General features: G+C 38.3%; 1 protein-coding gene across 3 annotated transcripts; it reads left to right on the forward strand.

Moving 5' to 3' along the window:
* The first annotated feature begins 1,930 nt into the window (after positions 1-1,930).
* On the forward strand, positions 1,931-21,066 carry LOC128025251 (junctional cadherin 5-associated protein). Of its 3 annotated transcripts, XM_052611425.1 has the most exons (5): positions 1,942-2,087; positions 11,621-12,102; positions 13,359-17,161; positions 17,231-17,524; positions 18,899-21,066. In XM_052611425.1, exons 2-5 carry the CDS (start codon positions 11,750-11,752, stop codon positions 18,931-18,933), a joined length of 4,485 nt encoding a protein of 1,494 aa, XP_052467385.1. In that variant the 5' UTR covers positions 1,942-2,087; positions 11,621-11,749; the 3' UTR covers positions 18,934-21,066. The 3 variants fall into 3 exon arrangements, with proteins under 3 accessions (XP_052467382.1, XP_052467385.1, XP_052467383.1); XM_052611422.1 differs by having other exon boundaries at positions 1,931-2,087; positions 13,359-17,524; XM_052611423.1 differs by lacking the exon at positions 1,942-2,087 and adding an exon at positions 11,296-11,413 and having other exon boundaries at positions 13,359-17,524.
* The last annotated feature ends 1,807 nt before the right edge of the window (positions 21,067-22,873 follow it).

A 22,873-nucleotide genomic window follows, 5' to 3' on the forward strand; every position in this document is an offset into this window, starting at 1 on the left:
GGTGCACTAATATTCACCAATTATTGAACTTCTTGTGCTTGATTTAGGAGGTATTTAGAAGAATTTCCACATATCCTCAAAGGAAAATGTATTTTTTGTACCTCTTTTTCCTAAATTGACACCGGTACACCGGATGCTACCTCTTTTTTTTTTTACAAGCTATGACTTTCCTTAATATTGTTTATCTGAACTTTAGTGGAAGGAAGGCAGACTTAAACAATGGCTAGATTTACAGGAAGCAGATAAGCAGTGACTAGGTAATTTCAAGGCGGTTGGAATTATCACAAACACTGAAGCGGTTGAAGGTCCATGACCTTGAGAGTTACTTCAGCAGATATTTAAGCATAGGGTGACCTCACAAAACAAACTTCATGATTTCACTGGAAACACAAGTAAACCACAGCTCAGATCAACTCCGGTGATTTCAAAATGAGAAGTAAAAAGGGAGCATGCACTGAGACTCCAACAACCCACTCTCCTTCCAAAAACCTTCCCTGTTATATGTAACATCTGTGTCAATATTATTAGATCTGTCAGCCTTTTTGTGTTTTTAAACTTCTCAAAGCGAACAGCTTTCCATCTGTGAATGGTCAACCACAAAAACACTCAGGTATGGAGAGTGTGTGTTTTGTGTGTGTGTCTGTGTCTGTGTCTGTGTGCTACTGAACTACATGAAGCATCCAAGGAAATATTTTAGCCCACACTTTCCTGGAACTTGACTTGAATCACTAAAGGGTTGCAGACAAACATCTAAAAATACCTTGATTTCAAGGATTAAGGCACTAAATGTACTAACGATTTATCATGATATCCATCCAGTCTGTTATCAATAAATATAGGAAACTGCCTTAGGGTTTTGTGCAAATTTAGAGTAAAACAAAGTAGTACTTTGAACTACTGTATACTGTAATGCTATTGACTATTTATTACAGTGCTAAAAAAAGTATAACTATTGTACTGTTCTTATGACTGAATTGATAATGCTGTTGACCTTTTCAAATTCAGGGGTGGATTTGTCATTTGTAAACTTCCACATGGTAAGATTTTCATTTATCACATGAGACAATGTAAAGCAATGGCACTGACTTTATTTGATACAGCACTGACACCCACCTATTTGACCTCTCTGATGTGCTTCTTGATCACATAACCTTTGGTTCCACTTATGGATGTTGCGATATACCGGTGATATTAACAATTATCGATATCATGATATCGTAGTGGCATTTTGCCAAATCTGTGTTGTGCCGATGCGTAGTTTATTTTCAAACCAAAGCGTAAATACATGTAAAAAAACGTATCCTTGTGGCGCGGCTGATACAGAAGAACATACGCCATCTGTGTACAGATCAGATTTGCCAAAATGGCACTACGCTGATTTGGAAAGACACAGATGAGAGGAAATTGTTGAATAAAGTCATTATTTTTGTTTTCTTCGTGTACAAAAAGTATTGTTGTCGCTTCGTAACATTACGGTTGAATCACTGATGGCAGATGGACTATTCTGACGATGCTTTTCGTACTTTCCTGGACCTTGACACCGTGTAATTTATTTGGCAGTCTATGGGACAGACTCAAGCATACTAGTTTTCATTCAAAATATCTTAGAAGATAAGTGGAAAAATTACAGCATTTTCATTTTGGGATGTAGTATCCCTTTAAGCTGGTTAAAGCATTTTTTCTTCAGCTGGGTTAAAAATAATAATAACAATAATAATAATAATAAAAAATTTTTTTTTGGTATATTGAGAAGTTTGATTGCTTTTTCCCCATTACTCAGCAATTGTAATCATCAAAGATCATATGTCCAGACGAGTCCAGCATAAACAAGCCAGTGTGGGTTTGTGTAATAGTGGGATGGGATGGGGTGGGTGGGGTGTGTTACAGTCTCGTCGTCGTCTGTAAAAGTTTACCCACACGCTGGGAGGAGGAACCATTCCCCTCGCCGGCCGACCCACAGAAGACACATTTGAGCTCAATTCTCCCTCTCCTCTGCACAGCCTTTCCCTCAGATATGCTCAGCACAGAGCGGATTCAACACACTACAACAGGAACTAAACACGGACCTCGAAAATAGCACATCACAGGTACGTGGACGTTACATTTTACTGAAATATATGAACATGTGAGAAAATAGGCTCGTGGATGAGGCTTTCTTGTAGACCCGGCAGTATTAAACGCGATTTCAGCTTCTGGCGTTAGTAACGCTGACCCGTTCAATAAACATGAACTTGCGAGATAACGGGCTCCTGCATCTGTCGTCCCGTAGGCTAATGTCCCTGCGTCTATCACGGAATAAATGACCGCGGATACCGCTGGAATGATCTTGAGGACTGAGATGAATTGCATCGATGATTATCAGCTAATTTGTTGCGTTCGTCTGTGTAAAAAAAATAAAAATAAAAAATACTTCAGAAGGCAGACAGCTTGCTTCTCGACTGTGAATTGTGTGCTCAGGGGTCGGGCGCAGTGCGTAAGATGTGTGCTACATTAGAGAAGTAAAGGGTGAAATGAGCAGATTGTGTCGTGCAGAGGAAGGATGAGCTTCATATAAACATGTCATTACAACTTTGATGTCAAGTTATGTGCACACGGATTCACTGTATACAATTACAAAAGTGCTCAAATCCACAGCTTATAACAACTGTTTCTTTTTTTTAATGCTCCAAACATTCACGTTTCGCTATACACGCACTCCATGTATTTGGTGTATCCAAAATAAATTATAATATTTAATTAAAATGTGAGTTTTAACCTCCTAATTATCATATATAAGTTTATATATATATATATATTAAATATCAACAAGTTTTGTTTTAACTGTGTTTTCAAACTTTTTAATAACCATAAAAGGCAGATTAGCCGTCTTGTTTTGGTGGTATATTTTTATAGCATCGTAATTAGCTGGTTAAGTGGATTTACTTATTAATGCGTATTCAAAAATTCATTAATGGTTCATTCATAAATTCGTGAGTTGTAACCTTCATGTTGTGGAAATACAATCCGGGAGACAGAAGACAAGACAACAAATGCAACGCTGAAAATGGGCGTGGCTATTGTATACGATTGTTTAACAACATCAAAAAAAATATAAGTAGCTTATTTAGCATTATTTGAAACTTTATTATACAGCAGACAGCCTATGTCAGGTTACTTAGTTCTTAATTTGACTGGGGGCAATCTGACAACTTGTGTGGTGCAAGATGAAGTTGGCATTCCTGACAACAAACAGTGTGCTTATGGCCTCAGTGTGAATGGAGATCAGGCAGCTTCTATTGGCTGTGTCAGCAGTTGTTGATAAACTGTTCAGACTAACAGCCTCCTGTTGTGTTGTCACTGGCTGGATAGTGAATAACATCAAAGAGCATGTGTCTCACGTGCAGAGGAAGTGACCTGTGTGAGCTCGCGGCACGCGAAGAGTGAGGTGCGAGGTCAACAACTCTGTGCCGGATGGTAACTCCACTCAATTGGGAAGCGACTGTTTAAAAGTAAAGCTGCTTTTGGTGGTACTTTTGACCTTGACTTGTATAGATGCCAGCAGAGCAGACAAGTTTGGTTTAGAATCAGCCATTATTTGTGTGAAGTGATGTTTTGTGATTAGAGTGAAATTGTAACAATGTATAACAGGGCTTTTGATTGCCAAGGTCCTGCTTAGACACTGTTGGAAAGGAACTATTGAAGCAGGTCTGTCCTCATGTGGTTTACAGATTTTTGTTTTCAAAAGCAAGAATTTTGTGGTTACATAAAGCTGTGGAGGTTGGAAGCTGTTGTCAAAGGCGATGAAACTAAACAAATGGTCAACCACAAGAAAAATGTGAACATGTCAAGTTGAGGCCAAAAGGATCACATGTTCAAACAGCGGTGAAAGACAGCTGATAGACTAATATACAAAGACTATTAAGATATCTATAATGTTAACGAATGATATTGTCTTGTTTATTATAAGTGCACACTTGCATATTGTAGTATGCTGCTTTAAATGCGGAAGCTCTATAAAATAGTGTGGGTTCTTATGTTTATGTTTTTATCGTTCATCAGCTTGGAAAAAAAAATCATAAAAAGGGATTCCAACATTATCATTAGTTATTGTTATAATTATCGTTATTGGTGTGAACATGCCTTTGGCCTACATCACATGTATTGACATTCTTCACTCTCTAGAAATCGTGTCGTCTAGTGAAAAATCCATATTGATTGACCGCTACTCAAGAGAATTATTTCACACAACTTTACCTTCATCAAGTAACACGGAACTAGGAGCATGTACATTCAAAGCTGTCTACTTAAGTATTCTTTAAGTCTAAAGAAAGGGGAGGGCAACAGAAGGACAAAAGAGGAAGAGAGCTGAATCACAGAGCATCACTTATCTAGTGGTACGTGGAGAAAGGCTGGAGTCTGTTTCCTGGAAATGGGGAAATCTGCTGATACTGCTGGTGCACGCATGCAGTTGGACACAAAGGGAATTTTGGATGAATTAAGCGGTGAGGGCTGTTCATTACTGAACAGACTGATGACATTATTCTTTCCTTGTTTAAAATAAACTGCTCAGTTAATCATTCAGATGTATTAGAGAGTAATTTCAGTGGAATTTTGGGCTCTTTACAGTGGTGTGGTGTTTTTATTTTAAAGTGTAGTTTCATTTGTGAACATCCTTTGAGCATACAAGTCCTCCTTAATAGATATTAATGAATAGAGTTATCTCATACATAAAACAATTAATATGCTCACAATCTCCTTTGTAGTAGCATAGGGCAAGTCATTTCATAGGTTCATGTGCAGATCATGAATGTAATCTCATTTATTTCGTAGTAAATATTTGGCCATTGCTCATTTAAAGAACATATGACATCAATATACGTTTATTTTCAGTTCTTGTCTGCGGGGTAGTGGAAACAAAACATACACAAAGAACTTCAGACACTTCATTTGAAAACTTTGAAAACTAATTTTAAGATGGTAAAATATAAAAGCATAAAAAATACCCCCCTCCTCCATTTTTTTGTTGTTGTTGACTTTTTAGAAATTCTTCTCAGAACAATTCATTAAAAACATAAGTTTATATACAACTAAAGTTCACTGATCAATTACAGTAGTCTGAGTTTATGCATATTGCTCGACGTTACAGTGCAATAACATGACAAAGAACAGCTTTCCCCCACAAATCCCTTATGTAATGCATAGTAATGAAAAATGGTGGGGCAACAATTTAGCTTCTTTAAGATCAGAAGCTTTTTGGTTGTGATACACATTTAACAAGCAAAGTACAACCATCTGCAGATGAAACTGTGCAATGAAATAGCAGCCAAATGGTAATTAAAAGAGATTCAGGGTAAAGGATTGGTATATAGCCCTTGCGTATGATGAAGTCATACATTAGAGGCCTTAAACTCATATGGAAAACAGATGGACTGCTGAACTTTCCTATATGCTCCTGTATGGATTCTTCTGGTCAAATCCATTAGCCAGAGATGATTAACCTCAGGGGAGGAATAGAAACCGATAAGGACCAGTTGCCAGCCTTTTGTTTTTAGTTTTCTTGATTATAACAGCAACCTTCTTCACTGAAGAACATGAGCAGAAGTAGCACTGCATATTATGTGTTGTTACTTAAACTTGGGCTGTTATTTTGCCATTGCAATTTCAGTCTGTAGTCACCAAGTTTTCCTGTCTGTGCTCTTTAACACAGTGCTGTTTGTTGAAACGTCTCTAAGCTTCTTCCCCTTCATTTGAGATCATATTCTTTGGCAGGATAAGAGCGTAATTAGCAGAATGCTTATGTATGCCAGTGCTTTGATCAGAGTGTTTTTAACTGATAAACCTTGTCACTGTCATCTCTCTGTGGGTCAAGTCTCCTTACTCTAATAATGCACAGCCACAGGGTTAGTTCATTTGGAACCCTGTCGTGAATAAGTCATACTTATTATCAATGTTAAGAAAATAAATAAGTCATATTCTGTTTTTGATTGTTGCTTTTTATAAACATGCAGTTGTAGATGTCCTTGGTCAAATCTTTGAGCCAAGGCCTAACACAACCGCTTTTTCTCACTGATAAATTGTTATAATATAGTTCTTGTATCATATTCCTCAAGGACTTTGTGCTGTCTATCGTAAACCAAGAAGATTGAGGTACAAATCATGAATGTCTCAAATGACACTGAGTAATATCACCCATTAGTGACAGTCACAGACACATATTTTAATAGACATATACATTTTGATTAGTTTTATTGGTCATTCAAGTCCTGAAAATTCTGCTCAGGTTAAAGTGCCACATTACTAAACATTAAACACAGAGAAGCAGTTGACTTTGAAAGTACAGTACCTTCAAGCATTGATACAAAGATCCCATTTGAGCTGACACATTTCAGAATTGAAAGAAAAATGGCACTTTTTAGTTAGGTTTAAATGATGAGCAAATAAACTTACCCAGCATGGCCCAATAATCAAATTTCTTTAGGAAACTTCTTTGTTTTAAATCTGATCAAAGAAATTGTATTCAGATGGCGTGTGGATCTAAATTTACACAGTCTGTTGTAAATTTGCTCTGTACTCTACTAGTAAATTAGTAAATTAGTTTTTTTCAGGGTTGTAGAGCACACAAAGAACTGTGAATTGTACTGTTTGGCACTCTAATTAGTCCCAGGCTGGAAAAAGCATGACTTCCTTCTTTGATGATCCTCTGGTCCTCCCACCAATTGAATTACCAGACTTTAAAAACATTTCTTTAGTGTCGCCAGTGACACCATACTTGTAGTCTATTGTTTGAAATCTCAAAGAAAGCAAAATGGTAATCTTCATGGCCACTGCTCAAACAAAACAAGAGCTGGTTAAAGTGATTTTCCTCAAAAGATGCAGCTTAGGTCTATCACATGTATATATATATATATATATATATATATATATATATATATATATATATATATATATATATATATATATAAGCACTAAATTAATCCATACCTTTAAATAAATCTTTCTTCCTTTCCTCTTATTATTTACAGTACTTCTGCACTAGCTTTTGTAATGCTCTTAAAACTTATGCTTAAAATCAGTATTGTGGTGCTACTAATATTACTGACTATTATTTTTTCCATATTTCCACATTCCCTGCAAAAAGTTTGGGGACTGTACTGCTTTTTAATGTTTTAGAAAGAAGAATCTTACTTGCTTATCAAGGCCGCATTTATTTGACCAAAATACAGCAAAACACTAATATTATGACATATTATTGCCATTTCAAATGTAATCTAGTCTTGTCATGGCTAACCTGAATTTTTTTAATAAAATTATTAATTGTAATTGTAAAGGAACAGCACATTTTCATAGAGGTGTATTACTGTTGACACAAAACTAAGCCTAAATTAGACTAAATATGTTTCCGCTCTAAAAATATAACCACTTCAGAGTTACGTTTCCTTCTCATACCGTAGGTTGCCTGTAAGATTGTAATGCAATCTTATAAACTGGTTCGCATAGCAGAGAATGGAGACTATTGGAACATATCCCACTGCCTACAAGATGCCCTAAGAAGGATAAATGAATGGGTGAACTGGGGATGGAGATAAATTGTGTAGATGTTTGCCAGTACATTATAGGCTACTTGTTTAGAAACAAAGTAAAATTCTATTGATGGCCAATGCGTGACAGAATAATGATATTTAGATCCCCAAATCCACTCTGGTGAAGTTTTTCCCCACTGTTTTGGCTCTGTCCTCTCAGTATTTGTGTCTTGCTGACATGCTCATTGAAGTCCTCCGCCCCATCTCTTGAAACGTGCACATCCTCAGGAAGCAGAGGTCAACGGTGGTGATGTCACATTGTTTACGATGAAGAGCCTGTCGTACACATGTGTGAACACGTGCCTGTTAAGGGACTGTGTAGGAGATCCATGTGGATGGACTGAACAATGAAGGGGTGAGGCTCTGAAAGAACTTTTTATAGGACAGGGTGGACAGTGGATTGTTTGTTATAAAACATGTTTTCTTGGTTAAACATGGAGACTCAGAATCCCTATTTACATCTGACTCAGTGAAAGAGATGTCGCCGTGTCATGCCCTTATGTGCATGTTTATGGCAGTTATTAGTCAATTTGTGAGGAGACATTAGTCTGATGAGGTGGTTCATCATCTGTTGCAGTTGTGCTGTCAACATGAAATCAAAAGTGACCTTATTTACTCTCTAATGCATGTTCCTGGTCTTATCATGCACAATTCATTGGTTAATGTTATTTGAAAGAAAACTAAATGTTGTCTTTGTAATCCTTCATCAAAATGACATGCAAGTCCATGTTACTGTTTTATCTTCTTTCTCCACTTTTTACACTGGCCAGTCAATTCCTAGTTAATGGACTTCAGGTTTGGTGTACATCTTAGTCACACTTTGCAGAATAACTTTGATAAAAGTTGAGCAAAAATACAGTTTATTATCGGATTCTGAGTGAAAATACACCATGTCTTTTTATTAGGTCCTCTCTTTTGGTCTGTTTTCTTTCACAAACACATACCACAAATCTGACTAAGTCTAAGAATAAAGAGTTGACACCAAACTGTCATGGCGGCAGCTCTAGACTCCGGAGGGCTGCTGGTGAGGGGGGCGCAAGCCAGGCGGGCCAGATCTAAAAATGTGTGATTCATTTATGAGGGAAGGCAGATCTGGCTCCGCAGGCATACCTTGCAGTCTATAGAGGAAAAGAGTTCAGTCTCGACTGAGGCCCACGGCCTTTATGGGTTTTATCTTTAGCATTTAGCTGCAAATAAAGGATTTTACAGGAAGCGAATGGCACAAAGAGGTGGTCCTCAACGTTTATTGCTGGAAAAAAGATCTAAATGTTCTCGATATCTGAGTGGAATCAAATGATTCACTGTTATTGTGGCGTTTTGGCTCAGAAAAACCTCATGACATCACTGGTCTGCCTCTGCTTTTGTTCAGTTTTAGTCTTCGACATGTGTAAGCCATAAAAGCAGGTCATTAATAAAAAATAAAAAAAAAAGCAAAAGTAGTGTAGATCACGTATCTGCAATGTTATGAATTTACTCATGCTCTAAGAGACAGTTTGTCATTGTTAAAACTTCAGCTGTGCTCTGACGCAGGCAGATATTTCTATGCCATTTAAAGTCTCCATGGACCTGGCTTGAATTGTTTCCACTTTTTGCCCAAGTTGTAGGCTTTTGTATTGTGTTTTGTTGCTATGGGATGAAGAAGCACATATTGTGGGGCCTGAGTTTTTTTTTTTTTTTTCATTTATTAATATTTTTGTTATATTTTCAAATAATTTAAGTCAAAAGTACTATAGAATTTAATTTGGACAGTTAAATTAATTAAATTCAAATCTTTTAGTGGTTGGTTTGTCTACTTTTTGCATGCAGCGGAAATTGCAATCACCTTTTCTTCCCTGTTGTGATGTAAATATAGTTTGCTTGGATGTCCCGCCCTTGATCCGGTGCACACCTCATCAGAGAAGAGATTTTGTTGCGAGAGCAAGGGGAAGTTTTTAATTAAAGTTTATGCTGGCACATTAATTTAAAAATAATGATATGCAAAAATGAATTATTTATAATAAACACGCCAATATTCCACAAAAAAAAAAAAAAAAAAACGATTATTTTAATGACAGCAACACATTAGCTGACATGAACTACACAAGTTTGAGTAAAACCTGATGATCATGTTATCCATCCAAGTTATAAACAAACTCAAATATGAATGTGTGTGTTTGCAGGTGCACTCTTAAATATTTCTGAAAGCCATAGCTAATGATAATGGATGGCACTGATAAAACTCGCACTAAGGGTTTTCCCTGTGGCAGAACAGATGGGAAATATACCTTCCTCATATTTTGTTTGTGCTGAATTTTGTCTGTGTAAGGAAACATAAAGAGGTAGAGGAAAGGAAAAAAAGAGCATTATTTTTGGTGCTTCTTTTGACCTCTGTGTGTGCTAGAGGATGCTGTGAGAGGCAGTTGTCTCCAAGGGCCTTTAATGGTGAATATGGATCAGTCTGGAGTATCTGGGCTGGAAAGTGTGAAAATGCGAAAGTCATATCTCTGCTAACTGCTTCCTTCTACTTCTGACAAACAGCATTTTGATCAAAACAGACAAGTGTTTCAGTAAATATAGCGGCATGAAACGCTTATGCTTTTGTTTCATCATGTGAATGTATAGTGGCATCAGTAAAAGCTCAACCCGTGACTTCTCACCAACATGTAAGCTGTCACCTCATTTGTTACCTCTTTCACCGTCAAAACTCAGTCCCCCAGCACTAATGGGTTTGAGGAAATCATATTGGCATTCTGTGAAAGAGAATGCTGTACCCTACCAGCCTGACCTACTATTTTGATGTACTTCCTGATACTATTATTTGGTTTATTTGGAACTGATATTAAATATGTATATTAAAGTAATCTTGAAATTAATTAATCATATTAGAAAAACTGTGTATCGACTCTTTAAGAATAAAATATCCATGTATTTTCCATAAAAGATTCGGTTTTAGCTTGTTTTATCAAGATTACATAATCATGTGAGAACATTCAGCTATTGTGGAAGTCTCAGCTTTAGTTTGGACTCTACCCTCTGCAGATCAAAGAAATAACTGTAATGCTTCTGATGGTGGGAGATTGCAGGCAATTTTGTTTTGTGCGTCTCTCTCTGAATGTGTGTGCAGGTTAGGTAACCTTAGGACACTTCCATTTCTGTCTTTTCAAGGCAGGTTTTGTTATTTGCGACCAGTGTTGGGGAAAGTTACTTTTAAAAGTAATGCATTACAATATTGCGCTACTCCCCAAAAAAGTAAATAATTACGTTACTTAGTTGCTTTTTATGGAAAGTAATGCATTACGTTACTTTTGCGTTACTTTTTAAATATGAGCAGGGCTTGATTGTTTTTAATATAAGAAGTTCTATTTATAGCAAATGTAAAAGCCCTTTCACACCAAAAAGTGTAAAGAATAAACCTCAGGCTGAAGGAAAAGTAAATGAACTCTGTACAGTAGCACACAGGAGAAGAAGATTCAACAGTCTTCAGCAAAAAAAAACAAAACAATGAAGCACAATTGTTAGTTTATCTAAAGTCATTTTTGCTTATTAGTATGGTTGAACTGGATCATCAAAGGACAGCAGCAAAGTTAATAAAATGGAATTAGATACATTTGTGTTATTTAACATTTAATTATTGCAGGTTTGTGTCATATTTTAAGTTTGTATGTTATTCAAATTATTAATCATCAAAAAATCTTATTAGAGTCTTTATTACTACTGCTTGTTTGCTAGAGTCAGGATTGTGGCTTGAGATTTTTTTAAACATTCCACACCTAGGTAATTTGAAGATTCTGAGCGTGAGGTACAGTAGTCAGTCATCTGGAGAGAGAACAGAGGAAAGAGGAGAAGACGGGACAGATGGGAGAAGAGAAGACTGGGTCAGTGGATAGACAGACCGACAGCTATACAAATCGTTTCTCTTGTGGCTAGATAGGACCTTTTGTTTTGGCTGTGAGCAGCAATCCTCTTATGAAAAAGACTGTGAAAGAGAATCATTTTAACTTCATCTCTCTCTCTCTCTCTCTCTCTCTCTCTCTCTCTCTTTTTCTCTCTCTCCCTCCCCTCTGTCCCGTTTTCTTTCACAGCGATGGCCTCTCCTGTGCAGCTGTTCATGAGCTTGCCTCATCTGGACTAGGAGCAAAATTCATCTGAAACTCACACGGACACACACGCGCGCACACACACCACTAAAAGCAAAAACGCATCGCTTAGCCATGTACAGCGTGGAAGACCTTCTCATCTCTCATGGATACAAAGTCCCTCAAAGGAACAGCAACAATGTCCCTGTCTCACATTCGTCTTCCCCCCACCCGGCAACCTATGAGAAATGTCTGCCGAAGCGAAGCGACAGCCGGTGTGAAATCGCTGAGAAGCGGAAAGGACACATCGGCGTGAACGGCTATGAGGGGGACCATGTTTACAGCAGCGGAGGCATCAGACAAGCTCCTGCCGGGGGATTCCCCGGTGACGCCGAGAACAGGGTCAGGAAGCAGAGGACACAAGACATGGACAACGGGAACCTAGGAGATGGACGTTTGCCAGAAGACAGCCTGACCACGGACAGTGGGTGAGTTGTGCTGGTGAATAGTTTTTGACCTCTTCATCTTCTGCCCCGCACTCTTGTCTTGCTGTTGTCTTTCCTTCTTTTTCATTCGTCCCTTTGATCTGAGGTATAAGCTGTCTTGCATGATGAAGAGTGTTACGTAAAGGTATAGGAGCTGTCAAGGACTTCCCTTTCGCACCAGGACAGATCCCAATTTAACCCTTTGCTTTTTTTATTTCTCCCCTGTCACCTTTCTCTCTCCATTTCTTTCTCTCTTTTTTGCACTTTCTTTCATCCTCATCTCATCTTCTGAAATCTTTTTACTTCCTACATTTTCATGTTTCCTCAGTCTCACTCATGTCCCTGCGCTCTCTCCTACCTCACTCTCCCTGTAGCTGATGAATTCATTAACTGTGTTTAGTAGGTTTTGCAGTGCGTTTTTATTTCCTCTTATTTCACTCGGGACCATAGTGGAAGAAATACAAGTGACGTCAGAAAGCCCGCAGCACCACCTACTGAGCATGCTTAGTTCTGCAGGCAGAGCCAGCAGTAAACTACATGTCCCATGAGCCCTTTGTCAGATCAATATTCCATTCCTTATAAGAATCTCTTATATAACACCATTATTAATAAAACATTATGAATATAGCTAAATTTGAATATCTGCATTTGCCAGCCATATTGTCACAGAGCAGCTTCAGAGATTAATTTGCTTTAAAAAAAAAAGATTACAAGAGAATAGATTACAAGCTTCTTTTTCCATAGGAACAGTTTCATTTTTTCTTTATGCGTGTAGATCAGTAAGTCATAATGTCTTCGTGCCATAGATTTTCAAGATAGATAGACAGACAGACAGACAGACAGTGTGACAGTTACTAAGCAAGATTATCCTTCCATGAGTGCAGGTCAGGATTGTTTAACATGCAGATCGTATGCTATCTCTGCTGCCAAGATATTGGATGAGAGAACAGACCTTCAGTGCTGACTCAACGGTTTGCACCAAACAAGCTAGTCATGTTTCTGCTTAAGAGATACTGCCCATTTATCTTAGTTTGTTTGCACCATTAAAGCTACCCAATTTATTGGGCCTTAGAGGGTATCTACTTTCTTGACAACACTGTGAAGATACACTTTGTCCTCTTAGTTTTGTGTTGATCTGATGTTGCCTGTGTGCTTGCATGGTGGGATTTATACACAAATGTGTTTATTGTTATCCAGTTTCTGCTTGTCTTACCTAATTCAGTAGTTCACAACTTTGCTTCTGTATGTTTTTAATGCAGGTTTTTTGAGACCCACAGAGGAATACATTCTCAGCCTAGATCTGAGCAGGATGTTTCCTACTGGCGAAGAAGAGGTCAGGACTTTAGTGTGCTTTTGGATTATGCAGACTTCAGGGATCCACGCGGAAGTGGACGAGGTGTTCCCAACAAACAGCAGAGACCAGAATCTGCCTTAAGCACAGAGGAACATAACCGTGAAAGACTACGGCGGGCAGAGAGTGCACGTGCCAGGGAGAGAGAGATGGCTCTGCACCAGTGGAGAACTGCAGCTGAAAGGAAGTACCAAAGTTTGGGAACAGAGGAGTGGCATCCAGTGACCAGCACGAGCCGTCAACCATCTGAAAATGAGGTGGCACAAGAGCAACGCAGGCCACGGACTGCAGAAGGAGCCGTTCCACACAGAACCAAAAACAAGTCCCAGTCACTGCCCAGAATGGCTCTGCAATCTGAAAGCCTCCAGTACGTCAGCATACCAACTGCTGGGCAAGAATCATATGGAAGCTATAAGTTAAATGGCCACCATGCACGAGACCCTCATGGACGGCATCTTAATGATGGGGAGAACAGGCAGAGGTGGACTGACCGATCAGGTGCACAGTCTGCACCACTAACAAAACCCAGATCCAGCCGACCTCTCAGACCTCCATCTTATGAAGTGCACCAGCAGATGCGTGGCAGCGCAGAGATACTCACAGGCGAGCTTGCCCCTCGTCCCAGAGACAGAACTCCACTGCCCTTCTCAAGGCAAGAATACATTGTACAAGAACTCGCTGGACCTGGTGTGGACCCCCCCGGTTATATCCCCCCTCCAACTTACAGGAGGCAGCCTGTAGTTAACAGAGGACACAGAACTTATCCTGTCTCGATGGGTAACCACCAATATAGAGGTGACTCATATATACAGGGATCTGCAATGACAGAAGTGCAGGAATGGTTTATCAGGCAGACTGGGATGGCTTGGCCCGACCATTACAGAGACGGAAAAAGAAGTATGCCCTGCAGGAGACAGGCATATCCAGGCTACAGTGAAGAACGGATGAGTAATGTTCAGTACATTCCCTTTAATGACCCTCGTGTCAGACAAGTTTCAGGTGCAGGGATAGATGGAAACTCGCTGACAGATGCAGACAAAATCAGAAACATCAGAAATGAGATTCCGATCGATGTCTTATCTGAGAAGTCTAACGACGGTGCCTTTCCTCTCACAGAGAAACCCTTTGACCGCACTGAACCAAGTCAAAGCAATATTAGTGACTCTATTAATGAGGACAGTACACAAAAGGAAGTGCTTAAGGAGACAGAAAGTTCAGCCACGTTACCTGACCAAAACTGCAACAGGCATCCAGCTACCCAGGGAAATATAGTTGCTCTTCAGATGACGATGCAGCAGAATTCAAACCAGGGTTTAATTGAGACAGTGACACAAGTAAAGACATTTGAGGCAAAGACTGTGTCTGAGAACAAGAAAAGCTCAAAGAAAAAGCTCAAAGAGACAATGTTCTGCCTGGTTTCTGTCCCTATTAGTATACAAGCTAACAAAAGTGTTTCTGACCCAAATAACAATGAAAAAGTGACTAATTCGACAGAAAACACAGTGGTGCAGCACGACGACCAAAACCTTTTAAAAACATCACGCAAAGAGACACAAATACTGTCCAGCAGCTCCCCATCCATTAAAAAATCCCCTCTGAGGAAAGAGATTGTAGATACTAGGTCACTAAATACAATCAAAGACAATGAATTGTTCTATGCAGAATCCTGGCCTGGAGATCATTACAAAAACCAGGAAACTCAGACGGGTTCTCCGGAAGTTTCCAGAAATACCCATCCTCTGGCAAATGACCATTCTTCCCCTCACGCAATCACTTCTAATGAAGGTGAAACCAACTGTAGTGCCAACTACGGATATCCCATGATAGGTCAAAAGGATCTCAACCCTTCCAGGAACAGTGCATTCTCCAGGACTAGGAATGTGAGTAGTTCAAATATAAAGAGTCCGACTCTACACCAATCAGCATCAAATCCATCATCTCCAGACCGTCAGCCTTTGCTGAGAAAGACAAATGAAACAGCAGATTCGCAAGAAGTTTTTGGACAGTTCTTGCTAAAGCCAGTGAACAGACGCAAATGGGATGCCATTGGGGAGCTTGAGTCTTTTAATAAGGAGATACAGGATCATACTGGGAAGCATCCAAATGCTGATCAGAATATAGAGCAGCTGGATGAGGCATTGAACAGTATGCTGGAGCTGAGTGACACAAACAGAGAAGTCATTTACACAAGACAGGAAACCACCCCACTTCACGTGAAGAAGGACACTGACCAGCAGTCACATATAGTGCAGGTCACAGAGATGCAAATGAAAAGCAATAACTTAAATGTATTGTGTGATTCAGGGAACAGAGGCCATCCAGAATACAAAGGAATAATAAGTTCCTTGTCCAATGCAAAGGTGAACCTGGACAGCCAGATGCAAGAGATACCTGTCACTAAAATGAATAATTATGCCAACTTTGAGATTATGCAGAGGGGGAATGCTGATTCGGCAATACATCGGCAGGATATCCCAGTGCCGAAGGAGTGCTTGCTTAAGGATGTTGGTTTAACAGTATACACTGCCATTCCAGACACTGTGACCTCTGGATCTCCTACATGCTTGAGTCCTGAGTCGCCTATGTTAACCAGCCCTTCAGACAACTCAGAGATGTGTGAGACTTTGCAGATTACGTCATCAGACAGTAGTGGAGATTTGAGCAGACACAGCCCAGAGTTTGCTGAATGTACTCAAAGCTTGAACGATAATAATGCCTTCAACTCCAAGGCCTTCAACAAGAAGGAAGCTGGGAGAGGAAACACAGATGTTACTAGATCGGGGAGGTCCTCGCGTATCGGTGTGATCAAGAGTCTCCATTGTAGGTTTAAGGCTAGTTATGAGGATGATGACGACAGTTTTTATTCAGATTATTTAAGCTGGAGTAATGAAAAGACCTTGGCAGATGAACATCTTGAGACTCTTTTGAGTCAAGAGAAGGCCAATAGTATGCAGACTGAAGACCTTAGTAAACTGTACCAAGTCCAGTGTGCCAAAGGCATTCCTGAAAATGAATCTATTGAACAACGGGCTGCCAGAATACTCGGCATTGCAGTGCCAGTTGAAGCCTTGGTTGTTGACCAAGTTGATGACAAACCGGTGGAAAGAAATCTGAAAACCACAGTTGCTGCAGAATTGGCAATACAAACCAAAGAGATGAGCTCAAATGAGGAGAAACGGAATGTAAGTAGAGAGTGTGAGGAAGTGCCAGATAGGTCTATGGAAAGTCATGGAGATATGTCAGAGGCAGTGCTTGGAGGGGATCCAGAGTCTGGAGAAGATTTACCTAGTGCTGAAAAGAACAGTCAGAGAGTCTCCTCAGTGCTGGAGCTGCCAGAGTTTCCTCTAAGTAACTTATGTTTGTCGCTTCCACTGACCGAGGATGAGAAACTGACTCTTAGTGTAGGTGGGGGAGACAGGAAGGAGACAGTTAATACTGATATTATAGAAGTGCCACAGAACCACCTCCAGGCATTTTGCCAATCTCCTATGTCGCCCTCATTCACAAATGATCAACCATCCATGGAGTACACCATTCACGCAAAGGAAGAAAGCTCTCAGTCATTAGTGAGAACTATCACCAGGATCACCTTGGCCAAAGAGACAGACTTTGAAGAAAAGGGAGGAAAACTAAAAGAATCAGTAATAGAGGATGAAATGCTAGTAGAAGAGCACCATTACAGTGAGAATGCAGTCAAAGAAAACAAATCAGGTAAAGAGGATGAAAAGCTAGAGGAAGAGAACCAGTACAGTGAGAATGCAGTCAAAGAAAACAAATCAGTTAAAGAGGATGAAACACTAGAGGAAGAGAACCAGTACAGTGAGAATGCAGTCAGAGAAAACAAAGACATGAGCAGTTATATGCAAGAAGAGGATGAGCAAAAGGCTCAGGAGGAAGTTTCAGCTGAAGAGGTGATACTAGGAAGATCAAGGCAGCCACCAAAGTCAACAGCACGTCCAATCCCACAACCACGCAGTGGCATGGTAACAAAGAGAGAGATCACTCTGCCACAAGGATTTAACATGGATAATACAATGGCTGCAGTTGAGGATGATGACAAGCTGTTTATTTCAGGTCAGTACACTGAAGTCCAACCAAGTTTGTAAGGCTGACAGACTGTATATACAGTAACTGTACACTCCTGGGCTAGCTAGCTAAATAAATTAATACATAAACACAATTGGTCAAGCCCCAAAAAAATTCAAATGCCGTTAAAAAGCACAAATTACTGAATGGCACAAATTACTTGTAAGGAAATGAGTAAGAATGTAGCAAATGCACTTCCTTAGAAAACATCAAAGATAAAATGAGGTTTTTGTTTGATTCAGAGCGGTTCAGCAGAGTTGTGTGGAGTGATGAATCATGTTAAAACATGACTTGCATGATTATTCACCAGACCAGTAGCTTTGAAGATCTGGTGACAAATACAACAAGGAACGCATCTACAGTGCCACAGTGAAGCATGGAGGAAGATGCTGGTACTGGTGAACTGCTTCACTGTGAAAACTCAAAAGATGCTATGGAGTGTGAAAGAATAATGCAGAATGGCTTGCTTCCCACAACTGAAATGTTATTTTTCAACAACAACAAAAAAATGATCCAGCCCACACTTCAAATACAAGTCCATCAGGCTCATGTTTTGTCCTGGTCAGAGTCCAGATTTGAACACTATAAGGTATATTTAAACTCCAACTAAGTGGGAGACATTTTTCAAGTACTATTCAATGGAATAACATTAACTCGTCTTCCTGTGAAAAGTAGTCTGCAAGAAAATAGGCAAAGGCTATCCCGTATCTGCATCTGTCCCTTTATCTGCAGTATTTGTGCAATTCTTGCTAGTTTCTTAAACAGTGATTTCTGGATAAAATGGTCTAAATATTTAGCCATTTTTGGCTTTGACCCTTTTTTTAGTCCACAAGAGTATATATATATATTTGGCTGTTGTTTGCCAGTCTGCTTTCAATATCAGTGTTGTTATATATGCCTTTGTGATATTGATATTGTGTGAAGTCCACTCTATCTAGTGCCCTAGGAGAGGTCACCTTCAGCAAAGTATTGTATTGCATAACAGAAAAAAAGGACAGATACTCAACTTCTTGTGAAAATAGGGATTGATTTTATTATTATTATTATTTTTATTATTATTACATATTCTGTAGCATTATGATCTGCCAAGCCACAATAACTTAAGAGCAATGAGCTATGTGGTTTTTCACCACAAGAGGGAAGCATGGTCTGATTTCCCATACTTTTTGCCTTGACAAATAAGCGAAGAATAGATATTATAATATATTATATTATATTTAAAAAAGTTAAGACTAAACTGATTTTAACAATCTGCTTTTCTGATAGACATATATTGTAGTATATTGATGGTCCTTGACATGTCCATTCTCTTGTTGTGGTTTTGCATGAAAAATGGCTAATATAACTTGTGTTTGTCTTCAGATGTATATGACCCCAGTCGCGTGGAGAGAGTCTGATCTTGGACACTGTCAAAGCAAACTCTGGGACCTTACTGCAATACATAATGTAAACAAACACAGAAGATCATAAGCAGGAAGATGGACTTCATGCCACATATTAAGAATCATTTTCAAAACATCTATGGCCTGTTGATGGATGAGGTAGCTAAGTTGTTTATCAATGAGATATGAATGTATAATGTATATCAAGTAAAGCTCAGACATTACAGAAATAGCTACAATCTGTCTGTATAGACTTAATAATTTTCTCTGCACCAGCAAATGCTGGAGTTCTGTTGGACTTTCTCAGAACACAGTGGCATTGTGCCAACAGCGACAAGAAAGAAACAAAAGCTTGCACTTCTCATTTTCTGCAGGATTACCAATGAGAGAAAGGAAAGAGGCCTTGATGTATTAAAGCAATGAATTGGACTGGTGAGGTAGCAGCTGAATCAGTGACATAACACTGTGCTTTTAATCACAAAGAAATATTTTTGTAAGAAATGTTAAAAGGAAAGCATTATTATCATTTTTAGAGGTGGGAGAAACCATTTATTTCATTGTGGTAGAACTGCAATACAAAATCATTTTTTATTTTGATTTTATATATTTTGCAGTGGAATATAGGCTGCTTTTACCCAAATGATGCAGTTAAGAAGAAAACTAAACTGGGGCAAAGATTTAAGAATATTTTGTGTGAAAAACTCTTCAGCAACTTTAATCTTAAGTGCAGTGACTTCAGTAGTCAGTTTCCATAGTTGCTTTAAAATGACTCCCTTCATTCATTCATTTTTTTAAATACATGTGCATAAATATCTCATATGCAGTTTGAGCTTTTCAGAGTAGCAATCAGATCATGTCATCTCATCACAAAATGCAATCAAAAAAGACAAATCTATTTATTTTTATCAAGCTATCAACAATCTGTACAGATGAAAATATATTCAAAGAAGTGTTATTTTACTTTATTTGCTTGCTTACAATCATTTTGGATATATCATATCTGAATATGTATATTATCCTGTATTAATCTTACAATGAATGATTCTTTCATTGTGCCGTGTGGTGTGCTTTTTTTTGCACAAATGTCAGAAAGTGTTACATGTGTTTCTTCATGCACATACAAAGTATTCTGCATCTTAAGTCCATATCAGTTCTGAAAACTTACTCATATTGTGAGTATATCTACCGGATGAAGTGCTTATTAACTAATTTACCCTCATAATTGCTTAGTTACATTCTGTCATAACACAACATGCAAAGTTGAGGTGGACACAGTTCCTCAATGTTATTTATATCCATAACATAGTTTTATAAATGCAGTCCAGAGTGCACTAAAATTAATTTAGTAATTAGCACATTCAAAAACTGGAAATAGTGGCTAAAAACTCCAGAAGACTCATTGCTTCCATTTGCTCAGATTATAGTTATCGTTATGGATAAAGAGTGCAATACTATAATGTTATAGTAATATTATCATAAATCTTTTCCAGTGTTTTTTTTTAAATAATAAACTGAATGAAATCAGATAGATGTTCTATAGTCAGTGGATGGTTAGAAAAAAATATATAGTATAGACGTAGCATTCATCACACTGATTTTTTGTAAGTTAGAGTCATGTAATTGCTGTAAGTAGTCCTTGATTGTTTCTACCATTTTGTACAATTTAGTTTTTCAAAAATGGATGATTATATTGTTGCATATAACATATATGGCATTTAAAATCTTTTTCTATTTTCTTACAGAAACTGTACATGATTATTTTGTATTGGGTTGGAATTTTTTTTGCCTTCTCTGCATGATATAAGAGATGTAAACTATGGTCATGAAAATGTTTTTCTGCATTTGGTACTACATTAAAAATGTATTCATCATATTACATTGTGCACATTTGTATCCTGATAAAAATAATATTTAAAATCAAAACAAGCTAATCTTTTATATATATATATATATATATATATATATATATATATATATATATATATATATATTTTTTTTTTTTTTTTTTTACAGAAAAGGAAGTATTTACTGTGCACCTCAGTACTTATGTCTTTATACTGGGTGAATGTGAATGAAATGTTTGAGAGGAAATGGAGATTGCTCATTATTAAACTCCTTGCATGGACTTTTGTTTTTATTTTTTATTTATTGGTTTGGGGGTGAAAAGTTTTTTTTCACTAGAAGTTGAGAATTTAGTTTTTGTTTCCATAACTAAATGAGGCTGACCTTGGGACCCCAGGCACATCTAAAATTATCATTTGTAAATTGTAACTGTTTTAAAACTTTCGGCTTCACATAGGATATGGGGAATGGATCTCAAAGGACTGTTAGATAGCCATGATAATCAACTGGTGTAAGGCACAAAGAGGATGTGACAGCGTGAAATTAAATTAGCAAACTAGGTCTAAAGCTCTTTTTATGTTACCCCTAGTTTGCCAACACTTAAACCTGTAACATATATGATGTACAAATGCTTGAAACCTTCTGGAGATTCTGGACAGACTTTGAACTGAACTGGCATTTTTGGCTCATTGTAAATCTTTCAGCTCTCTCTCTGTCAGTCCGACTGCCTCCTTCTCATGCCTCTCTGTGTTCTTTCAAAAGGTCAGGAGCATAAATCACCAGCCAAGTTCAATTACAGTCACAGGCAAAATTGTCAGTTGATGACTGTTTGTGTCTCAGGTTGCAGAAAGAAAAGGTTAGGCTAAAGAATTACCCTTCCGTCGACTGAACCAGAGCCAGTGGCCTTTTCCAAGCCTGACCCTTAGTTGAGCATTCAACTGGCTGCGAGTGGCCATGAGCTCATTCCAATTAGACGGACACACAAAAGAAAGCCTTTAATTGTCAGTGTCTAACTAAAATGTTTGATCTCACCAACTAACCAACCTTTCACAGCAATCTCAGATCACCCACACGCTATTGTGAATTGAGGAACTTTCAGTACTTCAATCCAGATCTAGATAATCGTGCAAATGAATCCTTGTATCCTACCCATCATGTCCAGGGAGATTCAGATTCACTGCCAATTCACTGCCAATGCATTTAATGTTGGATAATGGTGCGGTTTCTTGTCCCAAGCCCTAGATAAAGTGTAAAGTGATTGTATTTGTGACCAGGATAGATGGTTACTTTAGGATAGATGCTGTTTACCTCTGCCAGACATTTACTTGGTAGCCTTCACAAAGTAAAAAGATTAAAAAGCACACTGTGGACTGGTGACTCTTTTCATCAAAAGCATGTTTGAAATCAAGCCCATCTCCACAGAAAGGTTTGGCCAAACAATTTATGAGTTTGGCCCCATTACTAAACTAGAAAACCCACTAGAACCCACCAAGAACCCACCAATCCACCTTATATCACAGAGCTGATGTAGAGAATCTTTCAAAACTTCTTTCATTATTGAAATGTTGTATAATTCTGGATAATAAAATGGGTGGTCTATGGGTGACTTGTATACATGGGCTAAATTTCTTGTTCTTAATATACAGTAAATATTGTACAATATCTAATTTGTCATTCAACATTCTACCAAATATGACTGAAAAAGCAATATAATTGCTTATAGTTTAAATGTGGAACTTACATTTGAAATCACCTTTAGGTTTGGTTTGATGTGCTTTAGTTCTGTTATTAGATCACCAATGCCTTCAACATCTTCAAACTCATCGCTCCCTCATTCGCTCTGTTATTGGGCCCATTTCTCTCTCTCCTACTGTAATGTTTCTGTTTATATGAGTGAGTGGGTGGATGTCTTTAAATTATTTAGTGAGAGTAACCGGAGGCCACATACAGGATGAGATCTTTTTGTATTCATCCTCTCAATGGGCTTGAGTCATAGGAAAGTAGAAGCAGGATGAGACCATTTGACATAAACACAATAAAGCCAGGGGCATGTTATAGTTGAGCAATAATGTTATTATGATGTCTAACTCAATGGGTGGGGGATGGCAGTCAT

The sequence above is a fragment of the Carassius gibelio genome, chromosome A12 (assembly GCF_023724105.1).
Source record: "Carassius gibelio isolate Cgi1373 ecotype wild population from Czech Republic chromosome A12, carGib1.2-hapl.c, whole genome shotgun sequence".
NCBI classification, from domain to species: domain Eukaryota; kingdom Metazoa; phylum Chordata; class Actinopteri; order Cypriniformes; family Cyprinidae; genus Carassius; species Carassius gibelio.